Consider the following 22,632-nt stretch of genomic DNA (forward strand, 5'->3'; position numbering starts at 1 on the left):
AAGCTCGGGAGACGGACAAGTCACTCGCACAAATAACAGAAATGCCGAGTACCGTGGGAACTCTTTATCTACCCCCGTTATATCGTGTGCTATCGTGCTAGACCACGACCACTTCACTCTGGTTACCTCTTGCGTCAAGTCACCCCGTGAGAAAGGCCTATCACATTGCCCAGCACTTAAACAGCTAACACCAACAGCTAACAATTCTTAAGGCTAAGGGAATCAAGGGATATGGGGAAAAGCCAGAACCGGGTACTGATTTTGGATGATCAGCCATGATCATATTGAATGGTGGTGCTGGCTCAATTGGCCATGTTTCCTACTCCTGCATCCATTTTCTATGTTTCTATTTGTGCCAGTTATCAGTTGAGTCTGAACTTTGACCAGTTCTTGCTGTATGGCCTTTTTCATGATACAAAGTGTTGCAAGTGAAGTAGACCAAAGCATTTTAAAAAAGCAAACATCGCCATTTCTGATGTTATGATGGAGTAAGGCCAAATGTCAAAGCTATATTCTCTTCCTCATTTCTTCTAAAGCTTTAACTCTTGCTCAAACCCGTGAAGTCCAGAGACCTCCAAAATTCCACCGAGATGGTGATCATTTATGAACAAGTATGAATACATTAATTGGTGGTGGGAAGTGTGATTAAAAAGTTAGTCTTAACCTCCACACATTTTTGAACAAAAATCAATAGGCTGACAACGGTTTGAAATTTCTCCCAAAAAATTAAAAAAACAATATTTATTTTCCACCGGTTAGTTCACGGCATGCTGATATGATTCACTCAGCTAATTCCTGGGAAGAGAGAGTTGTCATCGTGTGAGTAGCTACAGAAATTAGATCCAAGCTCTTTGCATCTTAGAAGAATGAGGGGTGATCAAATTGAAACAGATAAGATCCTTTAGGGACATGTCAGGGCAGATGTTGAAATGTTGAGAGAATCGTGAATAAGGGGACATCGCAACAAGGAAGGGTGTTAGTTAAAACTGAGGTGTATAGCAACAACATTTTGCTGAGGATAGCGAATCTCTGAAGTTCTCCATCCCAGAGGGTTGTGGAGGCTGGATTATGAGGGAGGGAGCATTTAAAGAAAAAGCAGGTACATTTTTGAAAGATCTGGGAATTGATGGCTGAAGGTAACTGACACAGAAGAGATGAGGTTTGGGACAAACCAACCATAATCATATTGAATGGTGGAGCGAGCTTGAGGGACTAACTACCCCACTCTAACTCACTTTCTCAAGTAAAGTACAATTTAAATACACATTTCAAATGTACGCACTTTTGTAGGTTATCGGGGGCAAAATAAACAAATATTCTTCTTCATTAAGGGATGAATTTCACATCCACAATTAGGATATGTCTCTTTTTCTTTACTCTACAACTCAACTCATGCTCTAATTTAGATCAATAAGATTAACGTGACCTCCAAGTCAAATCTGACTGTCTCTAAATCCGAACCAAATATCACTGATCACATTATATCCGATTTGCATTGAACATGCTTTATAGCAAACTAACCATACATAATTTAAATAAAAATCACAGCTGCTCAATAATCTCACAATGTTACTATATAGATATGATACATGCCAACAACAGCAGAAACCAACATCACCCCATAACATTCCCTCAATTTGAATGAAGGAACAAAATGCTGTCAAGTTAAACATGGAAAAATAGTGCCTTTCACAAGAAATCATTATTCTGGTTTCAGATGTACCATGTATAATGCTTTTTCAAAACAACTTTTCCATGTAAAACTTAGAAAAACATACTTACAACATGTGTGCATGTGGATATTTTTCCCATAAGAGTGTAGCATCTGTTGCAAATTTTTCCTGTAAAGCAATTTTTTTTTAAAGAAAGTGAATAAAATTTAAAGTTATTTAGTATAAATTATAGAAACAATGAAAAAAAATTATACTTACCCCTGTCAATATGCTTCCTCCCCATATAAAAGAAAACAAATAGAAGAATGCGAGCTGGCCAGACTCATTAAATTTACTGTGCTTGGTTTTGGACAAATGCAGTCGTCTGTTTATTTTCTGAAAGAAGTGATATGGAAAGAACTTGAGATACATGTTCTATACACTCAAGATAAAAAAACATGATGCTCCATACTAGAGCTAAAAAAAAAATGAAAGGCATGTTCAGAGTATTTGTTCCTCCTTTATTTCAAATGACATAATTGGACAATGCATTTTCAGCAGACCAACTACAGAATCAAACAATTAATGTAGCATGGAGGAATGCCATTCAGCCCGTTACATCTATACTAGTTTAATTTAAGTACAATCCAACCAGTCCTATTCCCCTGCCGAACTCAATGCTACTATAGAATCTGCTTCCATTACTATCCTTGGCAGCACAGAGATTCCAGTCATTCACTGTGAAATCCTCATGCCACTAAACATATGCTGATGCATTTGGTACACAAACAAGCAACTAGCAGTAACTTAGGGGAAAATTAAATGCAGATGCTGGAAATGTGAATCAAAAACAGAATGCTGCAAGTACTGCAAGGGGCGGCATTGTGGCACTGATGTCTGTACGTTCTTCCCGTTTTCGCGTGGCTTTTCTCAGGTTCGTCCGAGAGACGGAGTCGTTCCTCGACAAGTCCTACAGTAAGATTGTTACACCTAAGGTACTGGAAGAGAGAAGGTGGGAGACAGTGAGAAAGGGAGGGAAGCATGGAATGCCAACGTCCCCGGGTGTTGTACCTCTCGTGAACAGGTTCACTCACTTAGAAGCTGTCGGGACAGAAGACGTTTTTACACTGAGCGGCGGACTGGCTTGCGATGCGAATAGGGCTGTTGAGCCAAAACCAAAAAGGCCTAAGTCAGGCAACGCCATTGTAGTGGGAGACTCCATTGTGAGAGGTACGGACAGGGGTTTCTGTGGCAACAGACGGGATTCGAGGAAGGTGTGCTGCCTTCCTGGTGCCAGGATCCAGGATGTCACGGGCAGAGTGCAGAAAATCCTCAAGGGCGAAGGTGAACAGTGGTAGTGCATGTCGGCACAAATGATGTCGGAAAGAAAGGGATGAATATTCTGCAGCGTGACTTTAGAGAGCTCGGAAAAATGCTGAAAAGCAGGACCTCCAGGGTTGTTATCTCCGGTTTGCTTCCAGTTCCTCGTGCTGGCGAGAGCAGGAACAGGGAGATACGGGACCTGAACGTGTGGCTGAGGAACTGGTGCACGGGGCAGGGATTTAGATTCTTAGATCGCTGGGATCTGTTTTGGGGTAAGGGGGAACTGTACAAAAGGGACGGATTGCATCTTAACAGGTGGGGGACCAGCATTCTGGCAGGCAGGTTTGCCACTGCTACACGGGTGGTTTTAAACTGAATAAGGGGGGTGGAGTGTCGAATGGGATAGTTGAGGATGGAGTTAAAGGGAAAGGGTTTCTTAAATGTGTGAGCGTAGAGACAGAGGGGTGTAAAATGAGGGTAGAAGCAATAGGTAGCAAGGTGAAATGTGGCAGGCAGACAAATCCAGGGCAAAAATCAAAAAGGGCCACTTTTCAACACAATAGTATAAGGGGTAAGAGTGTTGTAAAAACAAGACTGAAGGCTTTGTGTCTCAATGCAAGGAGCATTCGTAATAAGGTGGATGAGTTGAATGTGCAGATAGCTATTAATGACTATGATATAGTTGGGATCACGGAGACATGGCTCCAGGGTGACCAAGGCTGGGAGCTGAACATCCAGGGATATTCAATATTCAGGAGGGATAGGCAGAAAGGGAAAGGAGGTGGGGTAGCGTTGCTGGTTAGAGAGCAGATTAACGCAATAGAAAGGAAGGACATTAGCTTGGAGGATGTGGAATCGATATGGGTAGAGCTGCGAAACACTAAGGGGCAGAAAACTCTAGTGGGAGTTGTGTACAGGCCACCTAACAGTAGTAGTGGAGTTGGGGATGGCATCAAACAGGAAATTAGAAATGCGTGCAACAAAGGTAAAACAGTTATAATGGGTGACTTCAATCTACATATAGATTGGGTGAATCAAATTGGCAAGGGTGCTGAAGAAGGGGATTTCTTGGAATGTATGCGGGATAGGTTTCTAAACCAACATGTAGAGGAACCAATGAGAGAGCAGGCTATTCTAGATTGGGTATTGAGTAATGAGGAAGGGTTAGTTAGCAGTCTTGTTGTGCGTGGCCCCTTGGGCAAGAGTGACCATAATATGGTTGAGTTCTCCATTAGGATGGAGAGTGACATTGTTAAATCAGAAACAAGGGTCCTGAACTTAAAGAAAGGTAACTGAGGGTATGAGATGTGAATTGGCCAAGATAGACTGGCAATTGATTCTTAGTGGGTTGACGATGGATATGCAATGGAAGGCATTTAAAGACTGCATGGATGAACTACAACAATTGTTCATCCCAGTTTGGCAAAAAAATAAATCAGGGAAGGTAGTGCATCCGTGGATAACAAGGGAAATCAGGGATAGTATCAAAACAAAAGATGAAGCGTACAAATTAGCCAGAAAAAGCAGCCTACCAGAGGACTGGGAGATATTCAGAGTCCAGCAGAGGAGGACAAAGGGCTTAATTAGGAAAGGGAAAATAGATTATGAAAGAAAACTGGCAGGGAACATAAAAACTGACTGCAAAAGCTTTTATAGATATGTGAAGAGAAAAAGATTAGTTAAAACAAATGTTGGTCCCTTGCAGTCAGAAACAGGTGAATTGATCATGGGGAACAAGGACATGGCAGACCAATTGAATAACTACTTTGGTTCTGTCTTCACTAAGGAAGACATAAATAATCTGCCGGAAATAGCAGGGGACCGGGAGTCAAATGAGATGGAGGAACTGAGTGAAATCCAGGTTAGCCGGGAAGTGGTGTTAGGTAAATTGAATGGATTAAAGGCCGATAAATCCCCAGGGCCAGATAGGCTGCATCCCAGAGTACTTAAGGAAGTAGCCCCAGAAATAGTGGATGCAATAGTGATAATTTTTCAAAACTCTTTAGATTCTGGAGTAGTTCCTGAGGGTTGGAGGGTAGCTAATGTAACCCCACTTTTTAAAAAGGGAGGGAGAGAGAAAACGGGGAATTACAGGCCAGTTAGTCTAACGTCGGTAGTGGGGAAACTGCTAGAATCACTTATTAAAGAAGGGATAGCAGCACATTTGGAAAGTGGTGAAATCATTGGACAAAGTCAGCATGGATTTATGAAAGGTAAATCATGTCTGACGAATCTTATAGAATTTTTCGAGGATGTAACTAGTAGAGTGGATAAGGGAGAACCAGTGGATGTGTTATATCTGGACTTTCAGAAGGCTTTCGACAAGGTCCCACATAAGAGATTAGTATACAAACTTAAAGCACACGGTATTGGGGGTTCAGTATTGATGTGGATAGAGAACTGGCTGGCAGACAGGAAGCAAAGAGTAGGAGTAAACGGGTCCTTTTCACAATCTTCTTCTTATCGAGTCCACACACAAGATTTGAAGTTGTTCAGCCAGAGCTGAACACACTTCTCGGCATCTGCCCAATGGTGTCTGTCTTGCGCTTCTTGTGCTTCTTGTGCGTGGTGGTGGAAAGATTGGTTGAAACAGGGCCGCGACGTGAACGCTCTTTCCTTGGCCCCTTTTCACAATGGCAGGCAGTGACTAGTGGGGTACCGCAAGGCTCAGTGCTGGGACCCCAGCTATTTACGATATATATTAATGATTTGGACGAGGGAATTGAATGCAACATCTCCAAGTTTGCGGATGACACGAAGCTGGGGGGCAGTGTTAGCTGTGAGGAGGATGCTAGGAGGCTGCAAGGTGACTTGGATAGGCTGGGTGAGTGGGCAAATGCATGGCAGATGCAGTACAATGTGGATAAATGTGAGGTTATCCACTTTGGTGGCAAAAACAGGAAAGTAGACTGCTATCTGAATGGTGGCCGATTAGGAAAGGGGGAGATGCAACAAGACCTGGGTGTCATGATACACCAGTCATTAAAAGTAGGCATGCAGGTGCAGCAGGCAGTGAAGAAGGCGAATGGTATGTTAGCATTCATAGCAAAAGGATTTGAGTATAGGAGCAGGGAGGTTCTACTGCAGTTGTACAGGGTCTTGGTGAGACCACACCTGGAGTATTGCGTACAGTTTTGGTCTCCTAATCTGAGGAAAGACATTCTTGCCATAGAGGGAGTACAGAGAAGGTTCACCAGACTGATTCCTGGGATGTCAGGACTTTCATATGAAGACTGGATACTCAGTTTGTACTCGCTAGAATTTAGAAGATTGAGGGGATCTTATAGAAACTTACAAAATTCTTAAGGGGTTGGACAGGCTAGATGCAGGAAGATTATTCCCGATGTTGGGGAAGTCCAGAACAAGGGGTCACAGTTTAAGGATAAGGGGGAAATCTTTTAGGACCGAGATGAGGAAAACATTTTTCACACAGAGAGTGGTGAATCTCTGGAATTCTCTGCCACAGAAGGTAGTTGAGGCCAGTTCGTTGGCTGCATTTAAGAGGGAGTTAGATGTGGCCCTTGTGGCTAAAGGGATCAGGGGGTATGGAGAGAAGGCAGGTACAGGATACTGAGTTGGATGATCAGCCATGATCATATTGAATGGCGGTGCAGGCTCGAAGGGCCGAATGGCCTACTCCTGCACCTATTTTCTATGTTTCTCCGAGATCTTCGGTTTCCCCCCACACTCCAAAGACGTATAGGTATGTAGGTAAATTGGCTTGGTAAATGTAAAAATTGTGCCTAGTGTGTGTAGGATTGTGTTAGCGTGCAGAGATCGCTGATCGGCGCGGACCCGGTGGGCCGAAGGGTCTGTTTCCGCGCTGTATCGCTAAGCTAAATTAAACTACTCAGCAGGTCAAACTGCATCTGAGAAGGAAACGGCACTGGTGCTTCAGGGTAAGTGTTTCACCTCCATTTCCTGCACTGATTGTCTCAGCCTCTGCACCCCTGTCCTTCTGGGATTCCTTTTGTATCCAATTCACCAGCCTCCACCTTTGTTCATTATCCATAATTTCCAACATTTTCAAAGGAATTCTATCACCAGCAACATTTCCCCCCTGCACTGCCTTTGCAGCATTTTGAAAGGTCTAATCCTTCTACAAATCCTTTATTTATTCTTTCACCTCCACCAACCACTTCCTCTGCTCATGCAGGCACCTCTAATGTTTCTGAATCCACAATCCAGGGATCTACACAGACCTTTCAGGTGAAGCAGCAATTCAACTTGAAACCTTGAAACTTCCTCCACTTTAAGGCTCTGCATTCGATGTTCACTATGTGATCTCTTCTACTTTGGAGAAACCAACTGCAGATTGAGTGACAATTTTGCAGAACACTTCCATTCAATATTCAAAGGCACTTCAACATTTCCAGCAGCCTAGCACTTGAATTTTCTATTCCATTCCAGTTCTGACCTCTTCCTTCAGCTCTCTCCACTGCTCCAAAGCACAATGAAAGCTTGAGAAACAGTATCACATCTTCAATCTGGACTCAATATCAAATTGAACAGTCCCCCGTCACCTCAACTCATCATATATAGATAGTACCTGTATTTTCAATTCATTTTTATTTCCCATATTCTGTCTTCAATTGATGTATTTTTTAAATAATTGTCACCTTGACAACAATTACTATACTATACATTGAACCATATACTGATAGCCTTCAAATGTTATACCCATTTCATGTACGGGAACTTCAACCCAGCCAACCTCTAGAGTGCTACCAAAATACTACTAACATATCTCCTGTCCTCAACTACTGATACTCAACCAAAGATTCAGTATCCAACAGAAATGAATAAGCAACTGCTGTTACAGACTATTAGAAAGTGTGTAAAGGACTGCATGCCAATGTAGTCGATCCAAGTGTTCCCCAACCCATGGGCATACCATGAGATCCAATCCCTAACTGAGTTTAAGACTGAGTTTTTCAACCGAGGGCTCCAAACCTGTATAGGAAATCTAGGTATGACATTTGCAAGGCCATCGGTGATGCCAAGAGTCAATAACAGACCAAGCTAGAGTTGCCAGACTAACCACACATATAGTTGTCAACTGTGGCAATGCTTGCATGCTATAAGGGACTACAAAGTAATCTCAGCCAAATTATTTCAAAGTTTGTAGATGACTCCACTGTACTAGGCCAGTTTTTAAACAATGATGAAACGGAGAGAGCTGGCGTAGTAGCAAGGAATTGCAGAGTTGTGTACACAGCCCAGTCCATTGTGCCCACCTGCACCCACCCACCACCCCTTCTGCCAACACTTCATTCTGCTTAGAAAAAAGCCACGGATTCAAAAACCACTCACAACCCAGTCACTCTCTCTTCTGCCCTCTCCCATCAGACAGAAGATGCAAAAACTTGGTACGTACCACCAGATTCAAGGACAGTTTCTTCCCAGGATAAATTCCTAATCTCCCAATGTTGTGATGGCCCTTGCACTTATCTTCCCTATACATTCTCTGTAGTTGTAACACTATATTCTATTTCCTTTTCTCTCTTGCGCTGTCTTGAAGAACTTATATACCTATTCATGATTTGCCTGAATAACTCACAGAACAACATTTCTCACTGCATCTCGATACACACGACAATAATAAACCAATATCACATTTAATGTGCACACCATTATGAATATTCTCTGTTATCGCTCCAACCCTCACATGAATAGTTTTCTCACTTTTCAGTTCCAAAATATCATCTCCATTTATTTCTCCATGGATACTGCTTGACTTGCTCTGTGCTTCCAACAATTTTTGCTTTGGCCGAGTATTTCTATTTGCCCCGAAAATTTAGCGCAACAGCATTTCTCAGAACATTATCAAACACGATTCAGTCCTGTGTGAGCCCAGGAATTACCAAGAAATATCCATGTAGATTATGAATTATCAAAGGGAAAGGGCTAAGGAAGATGTAGAATTTTGGGAAAGCCTTTTCTAAACCTGGCAGCGCTCGGCTAGGTCACCAATGATGAAGCAATTAAATTCAATTGTGGTCAATGAGTCTGAATTAGAGGAAATAGATATGAAAGTTGGTTCTTCTAGAAACAGAGAGGGAGATCGATGCGAATTGAAAATACATTTATTTTTAAATTGGCCTCGCATAATTGAGAACTATATTAGAACTTTTAACAGAAACTTAACAGAACTTTTTCAATTTGGAAGTAGGCCACAGGATTCTGTGTGACTTTATTGAAGACTTAGAAAGAGTGCAGGTTCTGTAGGCATTTTATTTTATGTAATTCATGCTCCTGCAGCAAACAGACAGAGCAGTTGCTATACTAAGCTGTGATGCAACCTGAAAGGATGGTTTCTATGGTACATTTATAGAAAAAGTTAAGAATCATTAGAAATCTTCCAAATTTCCTGAGCCTTCTGAGGATGTCGGTGTGCTTCCTTGCCTATAGCGTCAATGCCTTGGTTTATTTTCATCACGTGCACCAAGGTACAGTGAATGGCTGTTTTAAATGCTATCCAGTCAAATCTGATAATACTGTACTTAAACACAATCAAGCTAAACTCAAGTACAATAGGTAGAGCAAATATTCTCAGCATTAGAGCGCAATGTGGTTGGACCAGGAGAAATCGGTGATATTTATGATCCTATTAGTTGAACATTTAAAAAAAAGTATTAATTTATGATAAAAGGAAGCAATTGAACAGCATCTAACCACAGTAAAAGTTAATTGCAATCAATTTATGAGGACGGTTTAAGATTCAATGACATTCTTTGAGGATTAACAGAATCAACAGCTGACAATTGCAGAACTTTGCAAAATTTCCTACATTTTCCTACAAATTTCCCCCTCTTTTTGCTTCACTTCAAATTATTCGATATATGACAATGCCAAGTTATTTTTTGCCTTGGCATCTTTCCATCCCAATATCAGATCAGATGAACTTCGCTTTCATCTTCACGATTCTCATTTTACCCAATCACTCCTCCCTTTCAATTCTTTCTACCCTTGCAAGTTAGTCGCATGACATTGACTGTTTCAATTTTTCTACTTTGTGCATTTGCTATACCCAGTGTTTGACCTTGTCCATTCCATTCTTGTCAACATCATTAATTCCACAGATGAGGCTGGCATTTTAGTTGCTTGGAGAACTAATCTTCACTTTAGAATATCTGACTGCCAAGAATGACACCATTGCTTGCCTTTGAGGGGCATGGCACAACAGCCAAACCAAGACTCCCATTGAAAAGTAAAGCAAAACCTCTCCAGTGTCTAAACTCAGTTCTTCCAATGCCACACGACCTAACTCCTGCCCAAGATCTCCCCAGGAGTTTTGAGGGATTATCCCTCTAGAACACAGAGTTACTATTCAAAACCAAAGGTGCTTTTGCCTTCCCACAGCACCATCCAGGGAAATCCCACATTCAAGCCAGAATACTTGGGCACTCCTAAAACTTTAGAATCCTTGACACATGGAAAACAAAAAAGTCCTTTTAATAACAGGCATTTTTTGTTTAACCTTTCAATCGTGTAGATTAATGTCAGCAAGAAAGAAAATAGCACAGAAAAGAACATACTCAGTATTGAACACATCCATGTTTTCAAAGATTAAGACGAAGATTTCAAAATGGATGAATTAGCTTTTATTAGATTTCACAATGGAAGGATCTTATCTGATTGAAGAATGGGTTCAACCAATTCTCTTCAGCAACTGGAAAATAACCCCCATATTAAACTTCCATATCTTTCTGTGATTAATTTGATCTAATCAGCAATTAAGAAAGACAGTATCTCAAGAAAGTCAATGATCATGGCACAGTGCGCATTGACTGCACCAGCAGCTAACCAAATGCTAGAATTCATGCCAAAGTTCAAGCTAAATTCTTGCAGCAGAAAGGTCATTAAAAATACTTGTCCAACAGATAAACCATGCATTGGGGAAGAAAAGAAAACGAACAATGAACACGCCTGGCATTGGTCCACTCAACGAGGAGGCAGCTATATGTCAACAAGATCTTGGCTACCTACTGCAGGTATAGGAGAAGACTATTTTCCACACCCGCTTTCTCCATCTTATTTTGAAGTTCATGACACTGAAGTTCTTCAGGAAGGTGTTGTCATGTCTAATTAACTTTGGTCATATATTTACACTTTCAGTGGCTTGATCACCTACATTGGATGGAAGATGGGTGTATTCCAAGGGATCTTTTTGCATGAAGAGCTTGCAGATGCTTCAAAGTTGCTGAGCCAACCTAGCCTCAGGTTTAAAGATGTTTGCAAGAGGGACTTGAAAACTTTTAACATCAATATCGCAAGATAGGATGTGGGGAGCCAGAGGCTGAAGAGAGGTGACTAAGAGAAAGAAAAGAGAACAGAACAGAGGAAAGCAAATCAGGCTTCAAACGTTAATAGTGTGCAGGTTTTAGCACCTGGCCTTCTGATTCATACCTGCAACAAATATTTGTTCTTAAAGATTTGTACTCTTTACCTACTCATTAATTTGCAGTGTGGCACTAACGGAACTGTTTTACTGCTTACCACATCTGGAATCCATATTACTAACTGCTGTAACTTTGGAAAATAACTACTTGAACATTGCATCAGGATTTATGGTAATGCTACTTTGACAAATGCAGTAAATGTGAGATAGACAAATACAGACAGATACATTATATTTGAGTCACTGATATCAACTCAAAACTTGAATCAAATATACAAAGAGCCAAAAAGAAAATACAGATAAGGTTTTCACTTACATCCAAAATATATTCTTGTATCACAGCATGTAGAATGATAGCTATCAACATATAAAAGAAAATGGTGGCCAAGTCTTTAAACCCGTACGCATAGTAGTTTATAGAATCATTTCGCTCATCTGTAAAGGAAGAAAAGAAAATGTTCAGCACATAAAATAAATTTACATTGTAATCTAACATTGCTGGCCACTACACTCAACACTAATGAGTGTCTCTCTTATGTTGCATTGTATTTCTGTGCAACATGGTCCAGATTTACTATTTGTACCTGGGAAAATCCAAAATTTGTTCCCATGAAGGCAAGTTCTTATTTAGCTCCAAGTTGCAATTAAAGGAACTAAATATTTTGCATTTGTCACATCTTTCAAAAATCAAGGAAACCCCTATCATTCTTCACAGCCAGTTAAATACTTAAAGCATTGTAACTAATGGAAATGCAACAGCTAATATGTGCAAAACAAAATCCCACAAACATTATGATCATAGAAGATGATAATCTGCTTTTATAAAGACAGCATAGCAGTAAAATATGATTCGAGGGAAGGTCAGTAGTAGGAAAATTCAAGTGGTTTACACAATAGAAAACGTTGAAAGCAACAGAACTGAGTATAGTCAGCATGGATTCAAAAGAGAAAAGTATATTTGACTAATCTACTGTTGTTTGAGGATTAGACTAATTGAATAGACTGGAGAGAACCAGTGGATGTGACTATTTTTGATTTTCACAAGGCTTTATAATAAAGTCCCACATTTGAGATTAGGGGTAATATACTGATGTTGATTGAGAATCGAGAACTCTGACAGAAAACAAAAGTGGGTATAAACAGATTTTCACAGGTTGGTTGGCTGTGATTAGTTGGTTCCAGATTCAGTTAGGGAGACAAAATGTATCATGTCAGAAAACTGCACAGTAATGAAACTTCTTTTCTGAGTTTGACTCCTTTTCAAGGAGAGGTCATTTCATCCATCACATTTTTGCTAAATCTGAGTGACAGCAATCAAAATAAGTGTAGACTGGTAATGATTTTGTGTTAGGGGGTTAATCAGGAATTTCATATTTAGGATAGACACAAAAAGCTGGAGTAATTCAGCGGGACAGGCAGCATCTCTAGAGAGAAGGAATGGGTGACGTTTTAGGTCAAGACCCTTCTTCAGACTGGTTAGGGATAAAGATGAGGTGTTCCATACCAGGGCATCCGAGATGTCTTCATACCTCAGGGAACAGGGGTTCCCTTCTTCGATCATAGATGAGGCCCTCACTCGTGTCTCCTCGGTACCCCGCAGCTTTGCCCTTGCTCCCCCTCTACCTAGTCGCAACAGAGACAGAGTCCCCCTGGTCCTTACCTTCCACCCCATCAGCCGTCGCATACAACACAATCGTCCAAAATTTCTGCCATCTCCAACGGGATTCCATCACAAGCCACATTTTCCAATCTCCACCCCTTTCCGCCTTCTGCAGAGACCGTTCCCTCCACAACTCCCTGGTTCGCTCATCCCTTCCCACCCAAACCACCCCCTCCCCAGGTACCTTCCCCTGCAACTGCAGAAGATGCAACACCTCTCCCAATACCTCCTCCCTCGACTGTTCAGGGACCCTGACAGTCCTTTCAGGTTACTCAGAGGTTCACTTGCACCTCCTCCAACCTCATCCACTGATCCGTTGTTCAAGATGTGGACTCGTACATCGGCGAGACCAAACGTAGACTGGGCGATCGTTTCACGGAACACCTTCGCTCAGCCCGCCTGAACCTACCTGATCTCCCGGGTTGTCAGGCACTTTAATTCCCCTTTCCATTCCTACACAGACCTTTCTGTTCTATGTCTCCTCCATTGTCAGAGTGATGTTAAACGCAAATTGGAGGAACAGCATCTCGTATTTCTCTTGGGCAGCTTACAGCCCAGTGGTATGAATATTGATTTATCTCACTTCAGGTAGCCCCAGCATTCCCTCTCTCTCTTGCTATCCCTCCCCCACCCAAGTTGCACTAGCTTCTCATTTTCATCCGACAAACAGCTAACATCGTTACTTTTTTTGCACATCTTTTATTCATTGTTCTTTATCTCTCCACATCATCGCCTATATCTCGTTTCCCATATCCCTAATCAGTCTGAAGAAGGGTCTCGACCTGAAACTTCACCCATCCCTTCTCTCCAGAGATGCTGCCTGTCCTGTTGAGTTACTCCAGCTTTTTGTGTCTATCTTCGGTTTAAACCAGCATAGAAACATAGAAAATAGGTGCAGGAGTAGGCCATTCGGCCCTTCGAGCCTGTACCGCCATTCAATATGATCATGGCTGATCATCCAACTCAGTTGACGGTGGGGGCGCTGCAATGGCGGCAGCCCTGTCAGCAGCGCGTTAGTTTTTTCAACTTTTTTTTTTTTTTTTAGTATGTTTTAAAGTATGTTTTTAATGGTTCTTTGTGCGTTTTGTGGGGGGGGGGTGAGGGGGAAACCGTTTCGGCCGCCTCCTCCATGGAGAGGCGACTTTTTCCAGGTCACCTCCCCCGTGGCCTAATAGCAAGGATCGGGCGGCCTTTCCCGGAGACGCGCCAGGGGCTTCAGCGGCGGGCGCAGCGTGGATTCTCGGCGTGGAGCGGGTGAGCCCTCGCTGGGGCTCGCTGGAGGGGAGCGCTCCGTTTCGCTGGCCCGGGGCAGCCGGCAGCCTGAAGCCGCGGTCTGCACAGTTCCAGCTGGCGTGGCGTCCGCAGCCCGGGATCCCTCGTGGGGGACCCGGGGGAAGAAGAAGCCATCACTGCCGGCCCGCGGCCAAATTCTACCACGGGTGCGGCGGCGACTTACCATCAGAGGGGGGCTTCGACCGCCGGCCCTGCGGTCTGCGGTGCTTCTGGCTGCGGCGCGGCGGGAACTTTAAACTTTAAATCTTCGACCGCCGGCCTGCGGCCTACACCAACTTAAAGCCACGGTCTCCGGTGGGGAAGAGCCGACTCTGGACTTACCTGGACTTGTACCTTGTCCTTTTACCATCTGGACGCCCGCAGCAACGGCTGCGGAGGGTTGAGGTCCCGACCACGGGGGAAAATGGAGACGGACTGGCCAAATTGTGTGCCTTCCACCACAGTGATGAATGCTGTGGTGGATGTTTATGTTACATTTTTATTGTGTTTTGTGTGTGTTCTTTATAATTGTACCGCTGCTGACATATTCATTTCACTTGCACTTATGTGCAATGTGACAAATAAACCGTATTGTATATTGTATTGTATTGTATCCTGTACCTGCCTGCTCTCCATACCCCCTGATCCCTTTAGCCACAAGGGCCACATTCAACTCCCTCTTAAATATAGCCAATGAACTGGCCTCAACTACCCACTGTGGCAGAGAATTCCACAGATTCGCCACTCTCTGTGTGAAAAATGTTTTCCTCATCTCAGTCCTAAAAGATTTCCCCCTTATCCTTAAACTGTGACCCCTTGTTCTGGACTTCCCCAACATCGGGAACAATCTTCCTGCATCTAGCCTGTCCAACCCCTTAAGAATTTTGTAAGTTTCTATAAGATCCCCCCTCAATCTTCTAAATCGCATCTGCAGTTCCTTCCTACATATTTCATATTTAGGTGTCAATTTTGAAAATCGTTATAGGTTGAGTGTTAAGTAGGTCAAGACAACTTTACCAATGCAAAGGTATATAAAGGTATATAATATAATGAACAATAGTTAAAAACATGTTTTTTTATTATTAATGTGTCACTATCACAAAATGCTTATGACTACTTGGTATTTGGGGAACTGAATTCTTAAGTAAAAAGGCAATATCTTTGAGTAAGAAGGAACTGCAGATGCTGGTTTAAACCAGATAGACAGAAAGAGCTGGAGAAACTCAGTGGGACAGGCAGCATCTCCGGAGAGAAGGAATTGGTGACGTTTCAGGTCTGAAAAAAAGGGTCTTGACCCGAAACGTCATCCAAGGCAATATCTTTGTTCCACATCTACTTCAACTTAAGCAATGTGTTTTGTTTCACACTACACTAGTCCAGTTCTCTGCCAACTCATGCTCCCAAGTAATGGCATTACCCACTAAAAAGCTCATCCGACTCACACTATTTAATAGATCCATTCCGAGTCACAGGCCAGAATGTCTTCAAGCTCCACAACTAATACAAACATTTCCTTGGTCAATTTTTCCAATCCTTTTTACAAATATTATTCTGAACAAAAGCTTTGAAAAAAGTTATCACAATAATGTCAACAATTATACCGAATGCATCAATAAATGACAGAAATGAAAACATGTCAAAATAGCATTGCTGTCACATACTTAACAGCTTGTCAATGTTGTTGACATTTTGTTGTTAAATGTTTGTAACATTTTAAAATCACGTTTAATGTTTTTCTAGCCAGTTTATTTGGCCACATTTAATTAGGTTGTTCCTTTCCTGATCAACTTCCAATGCAGATCTTCCCAACTTTGATCTCACTGTTTCATATGCTGTAGCATGCCAGATAAAAATAATTCAAGGAAGCATGTAAATTGAATTTCCAATGTACTAATATTGGAAAGCTGATGCTTTCTTTAAAGAAAGGAGTTGCTGATCAGAGTAACTTGCACTTAAATCATAAATTTGGCTCTCTTCCTCCGAGATACAAAGCGTTCTTCACGTTGTTTATTTTGGCTTATTATCTCAGAGAACATCTTGTTTTCAAACGCTCTCAAGCTTATTAACTGACCTCCCAATCAAATAAATGTGGTACTCTTCTGTGACCTCACCTGTAGACGAATGCAACATTCTTTTCATAAGCAATTATAGCTCTTGGCTTCAAAAGCAATACTGATCTTGATGAATTACATTACTTAATTTGGCTTAAAGTGAACATGCCACGGTATATTCATATGATAAAAGCCCTGTGAAGCCTAAACAATATCCAAATTGAGAAATCCTAAACCTTTGCTTCAGATTTTTTAATAGTTACTGGCTAATATTTGTGAAATGTGGTTTCTAATAAAAAATTAAAATATCACTTGAAGGGATAAAAGAAGCAATCCAGATAGAGTTACATCAATAATTTAAAGTGTCCAAGAGTACCAACAAAAGCTTTTCAAAGAAAAATCAATACGAGAAATGAAATCGGATGTAAAGGCCAAGAACCTTCTCCCAAACGCACAGATCTCAGGGGAAAAAATGTATAGGTATTGCATTGCCATGTTAACAAATGCTTACCAAAATTGTATAATTGTAAAGAAAATCATTTAAGAACATAAATAGGTATAGTTCTCATTGCCGTGCTCTCCCTCCTACAATATCCAGGCATGAATGCAACCTCAAGAATGGCAGACTGACAGAATAGGCTGATGCATCAATTTGCGAACAGCCACTAACTTTACTGCTTAGAGTTTACCATTCAATCATAATTTATAAAACAATTTCCTCCAGTTGGCATTATTAATTCAATAGTCACTGCTTATTACTTGGTCACATTGTAATTTCTGGCTATTTGACCGCATATGAAATGCAGCCCATCATGGACGTCAAATATAAAGATTTGCTGTGAAGAGTAACGATTCCTCAAAGATATCCAATACACCATTTCCTGCCCCAAAATTAAATATCCAACAGCTTTGTCTTACCTATATCTGTGTACGTCACATTGTACTGTACGGTTATAAACATGATGGCAAATTTGGCCGTGACCTGCAGAAAAACAAAATGAGACTTTTATTTTTCATGTCTTTGAATCAAACAGAAACATTATGGAAATACAACAAAATATGTTTTCTTATTAGTCATCCCAATAAAATGAAAACACATGAGTTTCTTGGAATTGAATGTACACGTAAAGGAGCCTCTTCAAACAAGAGCCCATTTAGTAGATAGCTGAATTATCAAAATGTTAGGAATAATGGAGTCCAAATAATTCATCATCCTCAGTCTGAAAAAGGGTCTCGACCCGAAACGTCGCCTATTCCTTCGCTCCATAGATGCTGCCTCACCCGCTGAGTTTCTCCAGCTTTGTCTACCCATTATTTAATACACGTTTGTTTTGGAGATTTTTATGAAATGGGTGAAAGTGATAGAAATAGTAATCTCTTTCAAGTGTCAGCAACACAAATGAGAGAAACAAACATTCAGAATGATCTATATTTAAAAGAATATCCCATATGGTTATATCCCAATCCTTCTCTTTGGTCATTTTCCCATTCTCCTTTGTGTTAAACTATTAATAGTATATTACAGTGATCCAGCCTTGACTTTCTCACCTTTCTACACATCTGCATCAAGAAGAAATTAAGGTGTGGCTGATGCAGATTATTTTCCCAATAATCAAGTTACAATCTGAAATTACCATCAGTTCACTGAACTGTTTTCTAAATAAAAAAAGAAACAAGGAGCTACAGATGATGGTTTAGTTAGTTTCATGAATCAGAGCTGCCAACTCTCACGCATTGAGCGTGAGAATCACGCATTTCGCCAAATTCTCACGCTCTCACGCTGATCACAAATTTCTCACGCTCTGTCGTGAGAAATTCTGTGATCAACGAAAATTTCAAAACTCATATCAATTGCATGAGCCGTGGGTGTTGGAGAGCCAGGGCTGAGGGAGGGATAGAAGCAGCAGCAGCGGCAGGGACAGATGCGAACTGGAAACCGGGTCTGGCGAGTGTTTGCCGGGCTGGCGAGTTGCTTGCTGCAGCTCTGGCCATGGAGCAGCCTCAGTGCAAGAGTCCCGGGTCGTTGGAGGCGTCGGAAGCGTTGCGCCGCTGCCGTGAGAGTCTCTGTGCCAAATTTGCCCAGGTGACCGGCATGGATCAGGCTGCGGCTCGGTGCATCCTGGAGGACAACCAGTAGCTGCTGGAAGTAAGTACCAAGCACTGGGTAAAAACAGTGGAAGATAGTGGCCTTCAAATGGGGGTGGTTGGAGAAAGCATCCTGCTTGTCTGCCAGATGTTCACTTACTGTAACTGCAGGAAAAATGGTCCCGATGTTGGGTGAGTTCAGAACCAGGGGTCACAGTTAAAGAATAAAGGGTAGGCTGGTTAGGACTGAGATGAGGACAAACTTTCTTCACGCAGAGAGTTGTGAATCTGTGGAATTCTCTGCCACAGAAGGCAGTGGAGGCCAATTCACTGGATGTTTTCAAGAGAGTAATGGCGCTTTTTCACGGGGCGACTTGACGCAAGATGTAACCAGAGTGAAGTGGTCGTGGTTAAGCACGATATCACACGGTATAACGTGGTGTAGATAAAGAGTTCCCACGGTACTCGGCATTTCCGTTATTTGTGCGAGTGACTTGTCCGTCTCCCGAGCTTTCCCGTTAAATCTTGAATGAACATTGTGAACTACACGTGGCACAAATGATGTAACTTTTTTTTTCACACACTATAAATATCCTCCCTTGGTTGAATTGGCTCATTTGGAGACATGCCTATACTAAGTAGTTTCGAGTACAGGATGGTGGTTTTTTTCATTGACGCGCTGTATGCAGCAGCCCACTATGTGCATCGAGGACGCTTGCGTGAAGGGAGAGATTAATTAAAAAGAGAATTAAGAGGAAGTCTCACTGGGTGTGAAAGAGCAAAGAGGCCATCTCTGCGCTTACTACAATTCACAATTGGGGAGTGTGTCGTGGCAGGACAGCTATATTGATGGGTAGCCGACCACAGGAACACTACTGCATGTTAGCAGAAATGCATAGCAAATAAGCTGACTTTCTAGTGTTGTCCTCTGAAAAGTGCTTCCTATAAGATGTTCGTCTGCAAAACCTGCCATTTAGCACATTGCATTGTCCCTTTTAATGCCTGAGTTTAGGCTTGTTGCGGAGGTTAATGAATATAATGTGTTTAAAATAATCTAGCGTGCCTCATTTGTTGATTTTCGTGTTTGCGAGGCCCTTTTATAGACAAATGTTTGGTGTGATGCACCTTCTCTCAATATGTGCAAGAAGTCGTCTTTTTATATTGTCAAATAGGAATAAAGACTTTGTCTCACATTTACCGTGCCGATTGGCTTATTTTATTTTCTACCAAGAGGTGAAACTTTCAAACGTTTAAATAGCTCAACAATTGATGGACCTGAACACTCAAAAATGAAACTTAATGAAAATGTGATTATATCACCTCCCTTCAACTATTTTGTGTTTCAGCATGAGAGGGATTATAACATTAGAGACATTCATCTTGTAGTGATGTGTTAATGAAGAATTGCAGACATCAAGCTGATAGTAAAAAATATATTTATTTAACAATGAGGTAAACAAGCACTGACAATCAAACTGCTGAGGTAAAAGCTTTATCACACTTCAGGCTATCATAAAATGTGGAACCACCAACAGAAACAAAGTAATGCACAAGAGGAAAAGACACACATATTAACATACAGACATTAACAGCAAACCCAATCTGTCGAAGATTGACACAAAAAGCAGGAGTACCTCAGCGGGACAGGCAGCATCTCTGGAGAGAGTCTGAAGAAGGGTCCATTTTGTGTCTATCAGTCATATCAATTTACACGCAAATCATGGTCCAGTTTTGCTGCACAGCGTATTATACAAGTTCACACCAGTGCAATATCCGTGCATAACATAACACAATCAATGACTATCACTGCTGCTGTCCTAATTCCCCATTTACTCCCCCAATTCCCCATTTACTGGTGCGCTCCTCTAATTCCCCATTTACTGGTGCGTTCCCCAAATTCACCATTTACTGGTCCCCTCCTGTATTGTTCTATTTTCTGTAAAATCACCCTTCCCAGGTTTAAAGCTGGGCTGGGATATTAAAACACACGCAGACAGGGAATTTTGGAACGGCACTGCGGCACAATAGTGGAGTTGCTGCCTAACCCAGAGATTAGTGCGGGTGTCACAGGTTATGGGGAGAAGGCAGGAGAATAGGGTATGAGGGAGAGATAGATCAGCCATGATTGAATGGCGTAGACTTGATAGGCCGAATGGCCTCATTCTACTCCTATCAGGGAGAGTTAGATTTCGCTCTCAGGGCTAACGGAATCAGGGGAGATGGGGAGAAGGCAGGACGGGGTACTGGTTTTGGGTGATCAGCCGTGATCATAGTGAATGGCGCTGCTGGCTCGGAGGGCCAAATGGTCTACTCCTGCACCTGTTTTCTATGTTTCTAAAGCCACACCATCATCTCTCATGGATGGACGGATGCTAGCCACAAGGTAACCTCTAACAACCTCTCTCTCCTCCCATTTCTTACCCTTCCCTCGTCCGCACCCCACCCCACTGTGGCCCATCTAGACTCGCACCTCTTTCAGCCCTCCCCTCACCCCTCTCACCCCCCCCCCCCCCCAAACATTCCTTCCCCATGCTTCACAATCCTATCTTACAGACTATGCTTTAATCTAGGGTCTTTGTTCAAACCATCTGCCCCCTCGCCCGTGTCCATCTATTACCTGAGATAGACACAGAATGCTGGAGTAACTCAGAGGAACAGGCAGCATCTCTGGAGAGAAAGAATGGGTTTAAGGAATGGGTGAGTTTGGGAAACCCATTCCTTCCATCCAGAGATCAAAATGCTGGAATAACTCGCTGAGTTACTCCAGCATTTTGTGTATCTTTGATTTAAAGCAGCATCTGCAGTTCCTTCCGACACCTGCCACGCTTGATCCTGCCTCCTCTTTCCCAGCTGGAACCGAAACGTCACCTATCCATTTATTTATTTAGCGAATGCAAAGTCCTTTAGCCAAGCAGTTGCCTCTTGATCTGCTGTATGAAGGGTGACAAGTCCTCCTTTGAGTCTTTGTTGAGGGCATGCTTCAATGATGTGTTGCATTGTTTGCTGCTCTCCACAAGCACACCATGGGGTTGGACTGCTGCCCCATTTGTGAAGGCTGGCCAAGCAGGGGCCATGTCCAGTCCTGAATCTATTCAGCGTCGTCCACTGCTTCCTTGGGAGATTGGTGCCAGGGACCGGTAGGGTGGGGTCTGACACCAGATGTTTATTTGGGACGTCCTTGGACTCCCATTCCCTTTTCCAAGCTGATTGGATGGTGAAATCAGCTGGTGGTGGGTTCTTCCAAATTGGTCGTCTAGATGGAAGTCGAGCAGTGGGTGGGTTGAAGATGTCCATGTGAATTGGCAGGTGAGGGGAGTTTTTGGTCTTTTGGAGCATCCTTTGAGTGAGGACTACTCGCCGGATGTGTGGAGGGGCTATGTTGGATAGGACAGGGAGCCAGGGGAGTGGTGTTGAGCGGATTGTTCCTGTGATGATCCTCATTGTTGAGTTCAATTGGGTATCCACATGGTGTGTGTGGGATGACCTGGACCAAACAGGGGCACAATATTCGGCTGAAGAAAATGCAAGGGCTAGTGCTGAAATGCGCAGTGTGGGGGCTGCTGCCCCCCACTTTGAGCCAGCAAGCTTACTGAGGAGATTGTTTCTGGACTTCACCTTAGCTGCTGTTCTTTTAAGATGTTCCTTGAAGGATAGGGTCCTGTCAAGGGTCACTCCGAGGTAGGTTGGAGTGGGGGCATACTTCAGTTTGGTCCTGCTCAGATATCCATGTTCTCCAGAGATGCTTCCTGCCTGAGTTATTCAAGCATTTTGTGTCGAAAAGTGGAACTTGCTCCGAAAAGTGGAATCAGATACAATTAGCAGGTCTGAGAGACATTTGATTTGAAGTTTGAAATTTCCAAACACTTTTTAATCAACTCGCACCGAACGACTAGTGTACAAGTCACTCTTGGAGAAATTCAAGCTTGCTTGAATTTTCTCCCGAGTCACCAAGTTACACGATTACCTGCCGTTAGCGCCACGGTGGTCCACGGTGGTCCACGAATGCCGTACTGTTATCGCACGAGGTTCCCACGATGTTAAACTCTGGTTAACTCTTGCGTCAAGTCGCCCCGTGAAAAAGCTGCTTTACATTTAGCTCTTGGGGATAGCAAAATCAAGGCGTATGGGGAAAAAAACAGGAAAGAGGTACTGACTTTAGATGAACAGCCATGATCATAGTGCTGGATC

At 42.5% G+C, this 22,632-nt stretch overlaps 1 protein-coding gene across 2 annotated transcripts in view; it reads right to left on the minus strand.

Annotated features, from left to right (window-relative positions):
• The window catches only part of LOC116986398 (translocating chain-associated membrane protein 1-like 1), a 59,230-nt gene that overhangs the window by 17,124 nt on the left and 19,474 nt on the right, over positions 1-22,632 (minus strand). For both annotated transcript variants that reach the window (XM_033041884.1, XM_033041885.1), the window contains exons 2-5: positions 17,278-17,341; positions 11,693-11,811; positions 1,932-2,048; positions 1,783-1,841 (exon numbers count right to left, since the gene is read on the minus strand). In XM_033041884.1, the coding sequence (XP_032897775.1) occupies positions 1,783-1,841; positions 1,932-2,048; positions 11,693-11,811; positions 17,278-17,341 (359 nt within the window). The remainder of the gene's footprint in view (positions 1-1,782; positions 1,842-1,931; positions 2,049-11,692; positions 11,812-17,277; positions 17,342-22,632) is intronic.

The sequence above is a fragment of the Amblyraja radiata genome, chromosome 23, assembly GCF_010909765.2.
Source record: "Amblyraja radiata isolate CabotCenter1 chromosome 23, sAmbRad1.1.pri, whole genome shotgun sequence".
NCBI classification, from domain to species: domain Eukaryota; kingdom Metazoa; phylum Chordata; class Chondrichthyes; order Rajiformes; family Rajidae; genus Amblyraja; species Amblyraja radiata.